The sequence below is a fragment of the Dermacentor silvarum genome, chromosome 1 (genome assembly GCF_013339745.2).
Source record: "Dermacentor silvarum isolate Dsil-2018 chromosome 1, BIME_Dsil_1.4, whole genome shotgun sequence".
Classification (NCBI taxonomy): domain Eukaryota; kingdom Metazoa; phylum Arthropoda; class Arachnida; order Ixodida; family Ixodidae; genus Dermacentor; species Dermacentor silvarum.
This window is the reverse complement of record NC_051154.1, coordinates 35190794-35207858: the sequence shown is the minus strand read 5'-3', so window position 1 is coordinate 35207858 and position 17065 is coordinate 35190794. Positions and strand designations below refer to the sequence as shown.

The 17065-nt window shown below is 46.2% G+C and overlaps 1 protein-coding gene across 1 annotated transcript in view; it reads right to left on the bottom strand.

Moving 5' to 3' along the window:
- Positions 1-17065, bottom strand: part of LOC119460091 (ionotropic receptor 25a-like) — a 39681-nt gene that overhangs the window by 5910 nt on the left and 16706 nt on the right. The window contains 7 exon segments of the mRNA XM_049672948.1: positions 1092-1291; positions 2807-3056; positions 6105-6244; positions 7765-7964; positions 11596-11793; positions 14581-14688; positions 15413-15487. Coding sequence (XP_049528905.1) covers positions 1092-1291; positions 2807-3056; positions 6105-6244; positions 7765-7964; positions 11596-11793; positions 14581-14688; positions 15413-15487 — 1171 coding nt within the window.

The following is a 17065-nucleotide window of genomic DNA, read 5'->3' as shown; positions in this document are numbered from 1 at the left end:
GTGGGTCGAGTGGGCTCGGTGAACGCCGTTTAAATCATGGATCCGGGACCACAAAGAGGTGCGAAGTAATGCTTACGCATTTCTCTCGCTTTAAACCGCTATAGTGCCACTGAATTTATTAGATGCGAAGCAGCTTATGGCGGGGGCTTTGTCCGTCCCTCCCGCGGCGTCCCACACCCCCACAGCGCATGCGCGTCCCCTCCCCCTCTCTCTCTCCTCTCCTACGCTCCCCCTTTCTCTCCTCTAGGAATCCGGAGCGGCGTGCACGACAGGTGGTGCGACAGCTGCATACTCCGCTGGGGGCGCCACGGTAGTTCCGCGGTATGAAAATGACGGAGTGCGCGCGCCTCATTCTCTCTCCTGTGCAGCGCCGCGATGAGCGCTCGGGCCGCTGCCGCGAAACCATCTCCCGCTCAAGCTAACCATCTCCCCGCTGCTTGGCATCCACACATGGTTCCCTTTAGCGGGAGATGGAGTAATTTATTTCTTTGTGTTTGTTTTCTTATTTTTTTACTGTGCTACAAACGCTTCACTTGGCAGTAAGCCCTGTGCCTTGTCTGCATTTTCAAGTGTTGTTTTTCTAACATAAAGACTTACCACCAAGCTCAAGTCGAGATGTTATTGCTGTTTTCTGTTTGACTGCTCCTCTTGCGAATCTGAACAGCGTACTCGAACGCGGCCTGTTTCTGGCGTCGTTAGCTATAGCAGAAAAGTGGCGCACTCAAATCTCTTTTTTTTTCGATGTCCCGAGCAATGCATTTACATAAGACACGTGTGCTGACGTCAATGAACGACACACAGGGTGATATCGCTACAGTGATTAAGCGTATATGATTTTGTTGTTGCTTTTTTTATTTTTTGCTAGAAAGTTTAATGCGGTTTAATGTGAATACCCAAGGACCCGTTGAGCGTGCATTTAGCTCTCGGCACAGTGGTTGAGTCTCGATTTGGGATTTAACCAAACCCGGGTTCTAAACGCGTCTTTAGCAGCTGAACTCCAGATAGCCGCTGTGCTATGTGCGGCGGGTTGTGTCTTCGTGAAGACAGACCACCAACGATCGCTATACTCTACTGGTTCGCCTATGACTCACCGATGAACGCGAACCCTTCCTGCGAGCCCTTGGACTCCTTGACCCTTCGCACACCTTCCTCAAATTCCGTGGGCATGCTGGCCTCCTGCATGGTCCACCAGATCTTGGTGTATTTGTCACTCACGGGGTAGTCCCATACTGCCAGTTTCGCCCGCTCTTCGTCGCTCAGGGTGTCGTCCAAGGACATGTTCTTCCAAATGCTGAAAAATCAAACTTAAGATCAAGAACAAAACGTGTAATGTGGTGAAGGTGATGTGGTGCAGTGTGCTTGATTTTAAGTTAACTTGGCCCAGTTGTCCCCACATTATAGCTGTTCTGGCCACTAAGTTCACTTTCATTCTTATTCGGACATTTCGAGAAATGCTCACGGCAAAAGGAGGCTGTCTTCTGACTAGGCCTACTCTACTTGCTGCACTACCGACAGGTACAACAAATCACAGCTCGAAACAAAACAAAGTGGAATGAACAGAGATTTGGTACGCCATCATGAACAGCAAAATAAATAAACACGCGCGCACAAAACATTTAAGTTAGTCTTACTGCTATGCATACACAAGTACGCACGAATCCTGTGAAATTCATACAACAATGTGTGTCAAACAACACATGACGCATTTTCATAAGAGCAAGCAATCGGCGATTATGGCGAAATCTGCGCAAATTTGGCCACCCACATATGTAATAATGTGAATGAACAAACAAGAAAGAAAAATCAAACCTGTTTGTTTTACTTATAGTCAGGAATCTGATGTAAAAGAATATATGACTGACCATTAATATTCGTTATTGTTGTACGGTCATGCTGATGCAGCGAACGACGCCTTTCAGTGGCATCGGACGTGGGCGCAAGGAGGCCCTGCAAACACACTGGCAGCAAATCGTAGTTGAAAAAGGGAAAGTAACCAATTCATCCCCCTTCCCCCTGTCGTGGTGAGTCCTACCCTGACATTCGGCGCTGCGCGGCGCTGCAGTCAGTTGCGCTAATAGAATGGGGGAAGAATTGAGGAAGACACAGAATGGAGGAAGCGGAAAGTTGGCAACCAAGTACAGGGTAATTGAAAGTGTAAATATACAACCAGGAGTCATCCAAAAGAAAGTGAGAGAAACAGAGACAGTGAATTGGATGCAAAGAATGGAAAGAAAAAAGACCATGATGATCTATAGAAATGGGAAGAAATTAGAAGGCAAAATCTGTACGATAACGCAAAGGGCAGTGTCTTGCTATTTGAGGCTCGAATTGGTTGCCTAAGGACAAAAACATACCGGAGCAATTATTCGCAACAAGATGAGTCATGTGTCTACTGCAGCGAAAATCCGGAGACCACTCAGCACATCCTAATGGAATGCGAAGGGATTCACCCAGTGAGATCCGGAGGTAACGTACACCTTCCAGAAGCGCCTGGATTTAAAATGGCGGAAAGCATCAACCGGTCTGCAGTCGAGATAAGCAAGAGACGCTTGAGTATTGCAAAAAAAAAAAAAGCAGGGAAGAGATTGATACGACCGGATCCGTTACCGGCTTAGGTGCGGTACAAGGGAGGTAGAGAAGTTTTGAGGAAGGGAAAGAATATAAGGAGATGTATACACAAATGCTAGAATGAAATGCATGTATCGCATACCTGATTAACTCAAGTAGGCTAGGTGACTATCTGTCACCGCCTCGTTTCAAAGGGAATGGCAATAAATCATCACCATCATTAAAAAACGCTGCTCACTCGTAGAACTTGGACTCGATGTAGGCCATGCGCTCGAAGTACGTCATCGACGACGTGTCCTTCTGGGGCGCGTACTTAATCTTGTACTGCTTGGAGAGGTCGTCGAGGGACTCAATGGGCGAGTCGAGTCGGGACACGGTCAGGAAGGCGGCGAGGTTGGCCGTGTACGAGGCGATGATGATGAAGCCGAACAGCCACCAGGTGGCCGCCACCAGGCGTCCGGAAAGGTTGCGTGGTGCCTCGCCACCGCCTGCGTGTTTGCGAGAGCCAGTGAAGGAACGAATATTTACACGCGAAGGCAGGACGCGGTGCAGACACATACCGCCCCCCCCCCCCTCCCAACCTTTGAATGCGACGTCAAATCGCTACCCGCAGCTGCAATGTATACGCGGACCGATATCAGAGTCAGTGCAATAGTGGGCGATTTTCGTTGCTTAATTACAATGAATGGTAATGTTTTGTGGTGTTGCTAATGTACATTAACCGTTTTTAGATGCTGTAGAATTTTTTTTCGACTGTGTACGATTTCTTTCTGTGTATATTTGCTGCTGAGACAGCCTCTCTTTTTGTAAGATGCATGTCTCAACCTCTGAGTCTGTGCTATCTGTGAAACATAACGATTCCCATTATGATCCTCTCATGAACGTGGGTTCGTTGGCTCCACCAGCATAAATAGCCAAGGTGGAATGCACATCTGGGCCGGTATTTTGTAGCGATGCCTTTCCGATGTTAATGCCTTTTTAACACGAAAGTGTTTTATGCCGGGTTCCACCAAGACTTCACTGACGTATTTCCGTCACGGAAATACGTCACACGAACATAAACGAACATAATACAAAGAAAGAAACCAGAAGAAAAAGTTCCACAAACATGCAAAATTTGGAAATCGAACCCACGACCTCTCGGTCCGCGACGATAGATCGCCGAGCGTTTAACCCATTGCGCCACAAACGCATTTGCAGAGAGCTACACAGACGCGCCTTATATATCTAACACTCCTCCGTGTACCCGCGCTCTTGCTCGGGGCGGTGCCGCCGCCTACGAGCAGAAAAGAGAAGTACTGCATTAGACAGTTTTAGCAGAGCGTTCACGGCCCGCTCCGCTCAGACCGTTGTGTCCTAACGATTCGCGCAGAGCCGCTCAGCGGAACGCAAGCGGGAACGCTAATGCGCGTGCGCACAACGCTCATATCGGCAGCGGAACGAAGAACGCTGCCCACGGTCCGCTACGAAGCCGTTTGAGCGGAGCGTTAGGGTGCGTCTACTGGTTGATTTGTCGTGTTACAGCCACGCTGAGCGCGCGTGGCTGGCGTCTCTGGAAGACGCGCTTGTCAAACAAGCCAAATCAACGCACTTCGTGCAGCCAGTGGTGTGCGTGAAATGTTAGCGGAGCGGAGCGTAAGCAACGCTCTGCTAAAACTGTCTATTATGACACTAACGCGCACCGACAGTGAACGCTTCGGTGGTATCAGCACTACGACGCCTCGATGCCAGCATTCGAAGGGACGCTGGCATCAAGAAGCACTACCAACGCCACCTAGGTGGCGTTCACCGTACTCAGCAGAGCGGAGCGTGGCCTCCGCAATTAGCTCTGAAAATGTTTCTGAAGTTGATCGCGGAGGCTGCAATTACGACGCGCTGTACGCGCTGATTTCACTCGGTGACGATTCAGTTACGTGCTTTGTCTTGCGCGTTGTATTAGTGTGTCAGTTACGTGCTTCGTCTTTCGCGTTGTGCTAGCGTGTGCAGCGTAGTGCAGCTTCCATATGCACGACGGTTGCTCATGGTCATCGACGTTGGTAGTCGTGATGGAGGAGACGTGCCACCAGGCGTCAGCGTGGGTGCATCAACGCCTAAGGGCGCTTTAGCCACAAAACACCAATAGACATTATATATCAATGTGCAATAAACATTACACTACTTCTGTGAAGACACGTTTCACTTTCGTGTTCTATACCGATTCCTATATAAGAGGGATCAACCACATTTTTTGTGCTTTTAGCGCTGGTCATTGGTCAGAGCGACGGTCTGCTCACGTTATCAACGGGATCAGCCGGTCGTGAGCGGTGGATGATGAGGCTAGCATAGAATAAAACATAACGCATCGCTACAAAATACCGGCCCAGAGGCTACGCAAAACATATTTCCGGCGCGATAACCCGAAATGCAGCGTATGGCAAAGGCTCGCGAGTTCCACCAAATTGTCGATGAGCAAGCTTAAAGGTGTCGTTATGTAGCCCGTGATCAGCCCTTGATCTTCTTCTTTTTTCTGGGGTTTTACGTGCCGAAACCAGTTCTGATTATGAGGCACGCCGTAGTGGAGGGCTCTGGATTAATTTTGACCACCTGGGGTTCTTTAACGTTCACTACAACGCAAGCACACGGGCGTTTTTGCATTTAGCCTCCATCGAAATGCGGCCGCCGCGGCCGGGATCCCCCTTGCTCTTCTGCTTGGGCCCTCACGTCCGACGTTTACGTGGTGCAAATAGGTACCAAGTTGGCAAACGCGTGCGATATCTTATGCAAGGTTTGTCAAACCCATGTCAACTCTCGACAGAGTCCTCCAACAATTATTTTGCGCAAGGAAATAAGCTCTTTTTTCTGGTCGAACTAAATTGGTTCCAGCCGCATAAACATACCCTATATGGCACATTTCTTCTCTCATCGTTTTGAGAGAGCGTTAAAAAAAATTGTTTATAACCGCCACCTACAAACGGCGCGCTCTCCTACGACGACTTCCGTTGTCTGATCAATGGGACTGAGATGTTATACCTGCTTTGCACGTGAGCTTTGAAGTTCGTTCTAAAGCGCATTGCGAAACATTCACCTCAGATTGAAATACGAACAGCTTTGAGGCTAATTCTTACGTAATCAAAAATCCCAGTCAGGGCCTCATGGCCTCAGAGGAGTCATATATCTTTGGTGGACGTAACCTACAAGCGCTATCGTTCAACCCTGATGGAACCGCGAAAATTGGTTGGAATTTTATTGGTATGAAAAGAGAGAGAGAGAGCAAAAGTTACTGACGTAGGAGGTCCGTGGCACGCAATATAAATAAAATGAACCCAATTATTCGGGGTTTGGTTAGTGGAAAAGTACGTGTGATCGCGTGTATATATGAATGTACTTAGAAGTGGTGTTGAGAACTTGTATACGAAGAAACTGCAGGGCGTGTTATCGTTCTATTTGGAGAGAGTTGGAATACCGAACCCATCCGCTAGTACATTTTCAAAACAGCAGCTGTTCCCAAGCTAGCGCATGGGATAGCTTGGGATGGAATAGACATTGAACGCACTGACCCTGGGGTGTGAGCGATGTCATGCAGAACCAGAGACATTCTTTCAGGTTAAAGTCTCGCTTCTCCTCGTCGTCCTTGTATTTCTCCTTGTTGTTTCGGTAGCTGTACGGGCTCAGCCGATCGAAAAGGTACATGAGGAAGCTGCGAGGAATGGGACACTCATGTAAGCAGCGGTATTCCGCTGATTGCCAAATCTATAAGGTTATTGCTGTCAGACAATTATTCAATTCCCCTAGCCAAACAATCTCGCGTTGCCAGAATATAAATGCGCATCCCACTGGGATGTAAAAATTTACGAAAAAAAGTGACGAGGAAGGGTCGCATGATAACGGACACCATTTTGTAGCAAATTTGATGCCGCCGAAACCAGGCATAGCATGCATACGCTGTATTATGGAGCCTGCTTATTCCGAAATGGCGCACGAGTCAAGTATATTTATCGAAATATTAAAGGCAAACAAAGCTGGTCTTATTAAAGGCTGATAGAAACATTGCTGCTGTACAGTAGAGCTTAGTTTAAGCCATCACGCATCGTTAGCAATGATACTCAAGGAGCACAACAACTGAATAAAATTTTCCAAAGCTGCTTAACCAATAGATGCTTGCCTATATTAAAGCAATTAGCAGAGCAATCCTGTTCACGGCCTATAGAAGTCTTCCAAGCATACGCCGACACTTTGGAAGCTCTTAGGTCGTCACAACATCAAATGCAGAAACATTATCTGACCTGTCAAGCGTTTAAACTGGCAAATAAATGTAGTTAATATTGCTGACCGACATTCGACTGAGAGGGCATAGCGCAGTATAGTAACGTCCGTTATACAGGGTGTTCATTTTTAGGCTTTACGGAATCTTTAAAAATCACCTGTGGCAGGTAGCATAATTCTTATCATTGAGCTGGGTTATTCGATGAGGCGGACATTAGTCGCACGAAAAATCGAAACACATATTCAACTAAGTAACAAAAAGTCACTAATTAACTTCTTAGGTAATTACTTTACGACACATATTGCAATTTACGAATTGTAGCCGGTGAGCTTGTCAGGCGTATTCACTTGGAATGAATTGCCAGAATGACACCAGTTTGGAGATATGCGCCATCAAACTCGCCGTAAAGATGCACTGTTGTTCCACTTACTTTTTTACCAAAATGCTGTTTTATACATTCAAGCACAAAAGTAACTGGAACGCCCATGTATTTCGTCCCACACTTTGGAAAATAATACCTCGGAACTGGTGTCATCCTGGAAATTCATTTTATGTGGATGCGTCTTCCAAACTCCCCGGCTACAATTTGTAAATTGCAATATCTGTCGTAAAGTAATTAACTAAGAAGTTCGTTAGTCAATGTTTGTTAAATAGTTGAATATGTGTTTCGATTTCTCGTGCTACTAATATCCGCATCTTTGAATAACCCAGCTCAACGATACAAATTATGCTGCCTGCCAAAGGCGATTTTTTTAATTCTGGAAAGCTTAATTTTGAGCACCCGGTATTTAACGAAAACATTGAGTTCAAATAGTAAATAGGATGACATAGTTGTGCAATTAAGCCTACCACACGCTGACAAATGATAATCAGCCTGACTATTTTTCCTTTTTGTTACTGTGGACTAGAGCGACTGCGCGTTTGTTGAGTGGTTTATTGAAAATGTCGCGAACCTTGTAAAAAAGTATGCTGCGAGGATGCATCCCCACACGTTTCCCTCGAGCACGGTGAGGAACTTGAAAAGCGACGATTTCACTTCGGGTTTCTTCATGAGGATGGAGATGCCCACCAGGTCGTAGTAGGGCACAGTGAAGTCCACCACCGTTTCGCGCTCGGCCATCACCGAAATTGGCCCCAGTGCGATGTCCGCGTTCTGCAACGTGCGCAGGCAACCAAACAACAGAGCATCTTTCTCTATTACAAGAAAAGAGCAGCTAGATTATGTGGTCTGCATGCGTAGGGACAACTCTTTAAAAAAAAAGCTAACCACTGTGTTTCTAGGACTACTGGGGCTCGTTATTTAGGGAGACTAATGGTTTATTGTATGCTGCAAAGTAAGGACGATTTCGTCTGGAAAATTCGAATTTCTACTCAGTGGTTACCTTGACAATTTCATAACTACATTTCTTGCGATCAGTACCGCATGGAGGGACAGAGCTGTATGAAAGTAATTTCGCTTGTAATAAATTATCCAAGTATATGCAACATCGAATATATTTGAGAAAGTGCCTCGGCAAACACGTTAACATCGTTGCAACAGCTTGAGCCGCCTGCAAAAAAGTATCTACACGAGCAGAAAACGACATTGCGCCTCGCTTAAGTCTGAGGTTCGGCGTTGCGTGAACATCACATGCGCTTCATAACATACGCGTATATTCTTACTACCGCACAGTGCAAGCTTTAAAATGAATGAAAGTTGAGCAAGTTGGTAGGAATTCATGCCACTGAGAGGCCGGCGCACTAGCACGGACAAGTTAGGAACCAGAAGGACAACACAAACGCCGACTATCAACTGAAAATTCGCTCAGTGGCGGAAAACAAGGAAGGCACAAAACTTATCTGCGCATGCTCAAGGGAAGGCAACGCCAACCCGTCAATCATGGACACGTGCGCTCGCTCGCGAAAGATAACCGTTTAGGCATGAACATTCCTCTTGGTGCAAGATAATCGAGAGCCGATATGCGTTGCCACATTTATTCGCAAGTCTCTGTAAATCGCTTGCATATTTCGCTAGTAGCACTATGTTCCCCGCATACATCAGTCCGGGGAACTTCTGTTGCAGAATTTGTCTATTAGGCATGTAGGATCACGGACGCTGGATAAGAGCGCGCGCGCCAGTCGAGCCCGGCCGTGGCCCGGTCTGAAAGCTTCAACGGGGGCTTTCGAGGGGCGCCACCATCGACTTGCTTTCGCAAGCAAAAAGTAAAGAAAAAAAAACAAGCGTTTTAGGAGAGAAGACGGCGGAGGAGGGAGTAGATGATGGTACTGGTGGTACTTTTACTATACAGGGACTTTACAGCCAAGCGGCCGCGAATGCAACTAGGGCTGTCACGTTCGCTCCCATTGCAGCATGCCGGAAGCGGCGAACCGCGCCTTTTTTTTAAATATTATTATCCAGCGGCCGTGGTAGGATAAATCAAACCATAATTCACTGTTTTCCAGTCGTTCCGGTGCACGAGGCAAAGCCTGGCTGTGGTTGCTCAATCCGAGATAGTGCGCCCATGAGCATGCGTGACTATATATGCAGATATATGCGCACTGTATTTATTGAGGGAGCGGTTATATTTGTAAGCGCGTTAAATTTGTTTTACCGGACGTGCGCATGGCCTGAGGGTACAGTATCATTGCGCCGTAGGGCAATGACACCACGCGGGCTGGCTGATAACGTCACGCCACGCCACTTGGCTGAGTGGGTATCGTGTTAAACGAAGGCGCTTATCAAAGTTGCCGATCGTGACAAGCAATCCGCGCAGTTCTGTATGTCAATTAGGCGGCGCATGCTCCTGGGAGCACTATCTCGAATGCAGCAACCGTCGCAGTGTGCACAGAATAGGGTCGTTCCTGTCGTAGCGCTTCCTACAATAATTACTAGAGGCAACTCCGGCGTCGCAATCGTTCAGCAACCATTGGAATGTTGGGTAGTATGTGGATTTGTCTGATGTTCGTGCTTATGGATTCAGACGTTCATGTGGCTTTGTTTGTTACGCTTTATCTGATTTTATATCATTATTATCAGAGCAATGTATACTTTCCTAAGTGCAGAAGACTCTACGAACATGTGCAATCGCTACTAATTGCAGCGGTTCAGCCTGTCGAAGTGGCCAAATCTAACCGCACCAAGCGTCTTAACTCATTGGCTTGCCCGCGAGAAATTCGCAAGGGCGTTTTATACCGCTTGTCGATGTATGCGTCCATGGCGTATAGTGGTTTCAATGTCGGGCTTCTGTGCTCGAGGTTCGAATCCTGCCGTCGGACAATTTAATTAATGCTTGCTTTATTATATATTAGGCAGTGCATGGTTGAAAATGACGAGTTTCACGAAGCCGTTTGAAGCCAGAAGGACGAATTTTAGGCCAGTCCATGAACTACCCATCACTCCTATGCTGGATGAGCCGTCCCACTTGCAGCTCCTGTAGGCAGTAGCGCCAATGTAGTAATTGAATGAAACTCCGCGTGGTTTCTGTGCTCTATACAGAGCACTGAACCACACTGCGCATCATGTCTTCCAGTTCGCGTATGGTTGCAGAATGCATTCGAAATGAGAAGACAGTGCGTGGCTGCACCTTGCATTCACTCTGTGTCACATTGACTTACGCTGGACAGTAAGTTAGGAAAAATATACGTCGCCATGCAGAGAGAGAAATACCAGTTCAACGGCAAGAAAAGACCTGACGGATGTTAAGTAAAGCATACCAAGTAAGTTCGCAGAATGCTGTATGGGCATAGTTTTAAAGTTCCTTTTAGCTGCGGTCGCTTACAGACAGGACATTGCATCAACAAGAAATTACTTCGGCATAATCATTCGTTGATGGGTGGAACACCATTTAACCTTTTGTTAAACTGTCGCAATTGCAAGTGCGCTCCGAAATTTTCATTCTAGTATACGTTCTGTTCAGACATAAGAACGAAGTGCGCCTTATGGTCGAGGCATGGGATATTATTACTCCCAATCCACGTACACTTGAACCTATTTGACCTACTATTAGACAGTACCAGCAAACGCGTTTCATAAAAAATATTAAAAAAAGTATTTGATGACAGAGACATGTCTCGACGTTTCGATGTGTCGACGTACAGAGACGTTTCGACAAGGGCACTTGTCTCCGACAAGTTCCCTTGTCGAAACGTTGACTCCAGAGACATATTTGTCATAGATTTTGTTCATACATTTGGATCTAGTGTGTCGTAGGTTTCATCACATAGCAAATAATTTTTGGTCGCGTAGAGATGTCCCTAGAGCCAGCGTTTCGACAATGGAATTTCTCGAAACGTTGGCTCCCCAGACTTCTTCTCTTGTTCGACCACGGTTGATCATTTCAAATCTACATCTTCCCTTGAAACTCTGCATTGTTTGGCTATCCTGTTATAGTGCGTCAATGAATCCGTCTTTTAAAGGTGCGAATAAATAGTCTGCAGTCACCCAGGTCAAAAGACGCTGACTCGATGTGCGGATGGAGTCAGCATGATCAATGATAGAGCCCTTTGCAACACAGGAAGTTTTGATGTCAGAAATAGTATGCTTAGTTTTGAAATCAGGCGTGTATTTCAGTGCCCAGCACACCCTCCTGGCGTTCCGTCGTTGCACTGAAGAGTGTTTTCGACACCAGCCTTTCGAGATCTTTAAATTATAACGTTCTTAGCAATGCCAATGTAAGCAATAATCGTTTAGCTTACCCACACAGCCGAGCTCACCTCAGCTGTGTGAGTTTACCTCTACGGTTTAGATAATTAGACAACCACATGGTGGCGTACAGCCTACGTGATTGTGCCACCGATTAGCTTACCTTATCGACGAGCTCCCGGATCATCCCGTTCCATTGCTTGGTGGTAGTGTTGATGGAGCCGAACATCTTGTCCTGGACCTCGTATATCGTGTACTCGAACTTCAGTATCTTCTTGATTTCGTCGATCAAGTCAATGCAGTAGCCTTCGAACTCGTCCTCCCCGTTGCTGGTGTTCTTCTTGACGATGAACGGCGGTTGCTGGGCGCAGCGGTGGCGACGAGCATCAATGGAGTGCAGCTGCTTCGATTAAATTGGTGCTGTGCTCTCAAGCGAAGGCTACTCATCCGGCATTTGAGTGACTGTGGCACCGAACCGCTTGTGAACGCGTCGATAACGAAGTGAAATGAAATTTTAAGGACACGATTAACGTGACATAGTTAAAAAGTAAATTATGGAGTTTTACGTGCCAAAACCACGATCTGATTAGGAGGCACGCCGTAGTGGGGGACTCCGGAAATTTGGACCACCTGGGGTTCTTTAACGTGCACCTAAATCTAAGTACATGGATGTTTTCGCATTTCGCCCCCATCGAAATGCGGTCGCCGTGGCCGGAATTCGATCACGCGACCTCGTGCTCAGCAGCCCAACACCATAGCCACTGAGCAACCACGGCGGGTCATGACATAGTGCGGTTATTGCGGTTCGCTTGCTGTATATCTGGTGAAGTGGTGTTTATTGATGGCGAAATATGTTATGCCCCACTGCCATACTGGCGCGGGGTTTATCAATAATTCAAAAGCCCAAATCGAGTGCAGCCTGTTTAACTTTTTAACGGGACAAGGTAAAATTAATGTGTGAGAATATATTTTTTTTTGCATATTTCTTTCTGCTTTGCAACAAATGAACATCAAGCCAAGTTTAAAAATATTTCAAAGCAAAATAAGAGGTATACAGGACATAAAAAAGTGAACTGATCTTACATTTGAAGGGAAATAAATTGAAGAACTTCAGTGTGTTTCAGGTGTTCGTTAATGGGCTTATATACGTGTGCAGTAGTGAACAAAAAGATGATATTTTGCATTTGGTTCCTATGAGCTAATGTGCTCGGAATGTTGCCGCTGCGTTATTCCTGATCGCTAGCCTAGGGCAATAGTCTCTTGAAGAAGCACTGCCATTGTACTTTATTCACACCGCATAGCCCACCCATCACATACATGTTTTGCGTATTCCAAGCATGTATTACAAGGAAACTGTAATATCAGCCAGTAGTGGAAATACGTGCGCACTGGTGAGACAAATTTTAAGTATATGGGGTTGGGGTAGCCGAGCAAAAGGCTTGGCATGCTACTACAGGTTTAATACAGGGCGTTTCAGCGAACACGTTCAAACATTTTTAAAGGTTGCCTGTGGCAGATAGCACAATTCTAGTTCATGAGCTGGTCTACTCGAAGAGGCGGACATTACTTTCAAAAAATTGAAATGCATAATCGAATAATTAACAATAATTCACTAATTAAGTTTTTAACTAACTACCTAATGACCCATATTGCAATTTTCAAATTCTAACCATCGAGTTCACAAGGCGGATCCACTTGGAACGAATTCTCAGCATGGCACCAGTTTCGAGATATTATAATTCCCGAACTTTGCGGAGAAATGCATTGGGCGTTTCAGTTAGAGCCGAACTGTGTGTGTGTGTGTGCATGCGTGTGTGCGTGTGCGTGTGTATATGCTTTCTAGACTGACCTTTTTAGGCTGACCTGTCTAGTAATAATAATGCTTTGACAAGAAATGCGGAAGAAAAACTAATAAAACACGATACCCGAACTACCCGAACAGCCATGTTTTCGAAAGCTCGTTGTTGGATTTTCAGAGGCATTTCCGCTAACGTAGATTTCATTTTGCGTAAGCTCTTGCTAAATATAAGTGTTATAATGAAAAGTGCATGTATTCCAACAATTAATTAATTATTTGCTTTGTGCGTGCCATCTTGTGGCGAAGTGAGGTGTACACGTACAAGCTGTACACCTTACACGGTTTGATATAACTTTCATGCACTAGGCTTTCATGACTAATGCCAATACACTTGTGTATTCCAGGGAGCATATACGCCGACTGATATTGGATGTTACGCAGCTGGCTACTTAACGTGCCATCAGCAGGCTTGAATCGTTTGCAGAAATGTCTTTATTTCCTGGATATAAGCACACAGAACGTCATTGCTGAGAAAAAAGTAAGGAAAACGGCTCTTTGTAGCACGGTCATCATTATTCTAGTGCAGAAAAGCATGCATGCTTGTTCAACGTGACAACAAAGTGACGACCGGCTACAAAGAGCCAGCTAGGAACTGCAAATATATGAAGGGGACCGTGTAACAACATTCCCTGGTCATGCCGTAAAAGGAAACCGAGGCTGTACTCTACGAGGCCATGAATCGTTCTGCAATACCTTGCCGTCATGTAAAGCGTGGCGCTTGTAAGTTGACTGAAAGCTAAGTTCACATTCCTTGCCTGTTGGTTCTAGTCCCCAAAGCAGGGAAACTTTGCTGTATTTTGTTAAGATCCCCTGCGGCTCATTCGCTTATTGGCTGAACTAAATCTTATGGCGAAGCGAAGATTAAAGTGTGACAGGCAACAGGGTAGAATCTCGGCCAGCGACACCTGCAGACATGTGTTACTTCACGTGACTAGCGTCCTATTTTCGCCCTTTTATTTATGCCGTTGTACTCTCCAACCTCTCAGACAACAATTACGGCGCATTATCTTTTTTGATATTTCGAAAAGAAAAGAATAGAAGCAGCGCTGTTCAAAAAGCACATGTAGATATTGTAGATATTGCTACCTTGCCTATGTGTGTGAGCGCATCGGCAGAAGATGTCCGCAATCATGTACGCGAGAATGGGAGATTCCGCCATAGCAACCGCAACCGCACCGAGGGTCGCCCACATGCTTGGGCGCGCAACTGGGTGGCTTTTTGAACGATGTTTTGCTGTAGACATTATATGGCCAGTTTAATAAATACTTCTCCGGACGCGTTTCTACTTACGACGATCGTGGTAACCCGAAACACCGTGACCGCGGCGTACTTCTTGAGATCTTCTCCGGGACTTTCCACCAGAAGTCCCTCAGGGTCTTTGTACGTCCAGTTGGCGACCTAGAAAAGAGCAATATACTATCAGCATAAGTTCAAACGCGAACAATTCCGAAACTACTCCAATGCGTTTGTCCATTTCCAGTATCACCTGCATTTCTAACAGTGATTTAGTTGTCTCTAAAACGTACACTTGAGACTACTCCGCGCTTAGAAACCGGCTACAGAGCGATTGCACGTTGCACTTCCTTGTAATAACAACGTAATACACGTTCTGATCAGTCATTTTTTGTTCGCGTTTCGTTTTATGCTGATAGTGCAGACTAAATTTGCTACCGGACAGGCTTCTTCTACGTTTAGTTTTGTGTGCATAGAAAGGCATATATCGAAGGTCGGAAAGAAACGTGCACGGGGATGCAGCAACATGGTCTCGCAAGCGATGACACGGGTGACGCATTAAAAAGCTATGACATTCAGTACCCTCCAGGCAAGTGCCAAGATGCACCGTAATTTTCAAGGCATCGCGTCGGGTGTGCTCTGAAGAATCCAACGAGCTTTCAGTGACGAGCTGACAGAGAAATCAGCACATACAAAGAATCGGTTTCTGCGCCGAGCGTTATCGCAGGACTTGTCAACATTGGGTCTCCGTCATCCTAATGTGCTCAAGCTAGACACACACAATGATGAGGGCCATTGGCAGAACCTATAAAGAGGAAAAGTGGTCTTGTTGTGCCTATACCGTCGTGAAGTTCGTCCTCTTCGATTTCCGTGCGTTGGCTCTCTGTACGGACATCCTGATCTCTTGGTACCCGTTCTCCTTTTCTCGTATCACAATGGGTCCGAAAGGTCCAGCGTGCTCCATCTGAAATTGCATGTGCACATTGCGTGAGAAGGATCACGAGAAATCTGGAGTGCGGTGTTTAAGTAGCAAGCGTATGATGCCAACAGGCGTCGTATGGCAAAACATGAAAATAACTTTCCTTGCCTGATTACAGTGCCCAGTGATTCCAGGTGAGATTTGTGCTTATCTTAGTAGTCTTAATGCAAGGAAAGGAAGTGAATGTGGACAAAGTTACGGCCGGCGGAAGCCGGACCCACAAAGCCTTTGACGCGTGCGCTGCTCGATTAATTGCTGAGGCTGTGGGTTCGCCTTTCTTAAGCGGGAAGTTTTCTTTCACTTCCTTTCTATTTCTTTCTTTCCTTAAAGACCCCATACGAGGGTATTACATAAGGGTTGGGATTATCCAGGATATGAACATAAGCACAAAGCTAATCATTTCCCTCTTCCCATACGTAGGGTAGCCAACCGGGCTCGTCCTATTGGTTAACCTCCCTACCTTTCCCTTCTCGTTTCTCTCTCTCTCCCCTACGATCGGCGGTCACTTTTAACAAAAGGATAATCATTTTCTACATTGTCTCTCGTTTCAATGGCACTTGGATTTATGTGGTAGTGGCAAGATGCACACAATCGACCTAACAGGAATACTTTGGTCTGACTCCGACGGCTGCTGTTTATGGCGCGGCCGCGCGAGCCCTATCTTAAAAGCCATCTGCGATGCGGATAGTCGAGGTGCACCGAGGGTCGATAGCTTCATGTGCCTATAGCACCCATACGCTTGCGCGTCACCCGCGTTCCCGAAGTGAAACGTCAATGTAACTTTTTTTTTCCTCTGAGAAGAGCGATATCCACCATAATTATAGAAAATAAAGGAGGAGAGGCTTTTCAGTAGGTCAATGAGGTTTAAAGCCGCAAACCTATGCCTCGGCTATAAGGGATGCCATATTGGTGAACTCCGCATATTTTTGACAACCAGGGGCTAGTTAGCGTGCACTAAGCGCGTGTCAGAATGCTGAAGATGAGGTTCAGGAATCATATCCCCCAATTTCATGATCAGCAGTAGAAAGGCATAGCAGCTGAGCTACCGGGGCGAGTAGGTTTTCTGGTGCGATCACTACTGACCTATTGCTATGGCGCTCTTTGGCCGTAGCTGGCTTGCGCCATTAAGAACCACACATCAGTCAACTGGCCTATTGCTCGACACTCGAAGGAAAAACTGCCGTTGATCAATAGCGTCGCAAATAAGCGAGCGAGGAGGCAATGGGGTACGACTATATTTCCACCCTGTCAAACTATTAGCCCGGTAAGTCTTGTAGACATTGCAGAAGGATGGCACCATGTTCACCCTTAGTCGCCTTTTGTCCGCCAAGCACTTCCGACGCCCTTGGTATTGATGGCAAAGATTATCTGAGCACCCTGGCCGGACTTCGCGAACTGTCCAATATGACGCTGTTGTCATGCGACACATGGCAGTGACCTGCTTTAATGGTGTAAATATTGCCATAAGAGTGTCATATTTACATCACAATTAATTTCAGTACAGAATAAATAATGACACACACAAAAAAGAACTAATCTGCGAATATTCAACCAGCCAAGCAA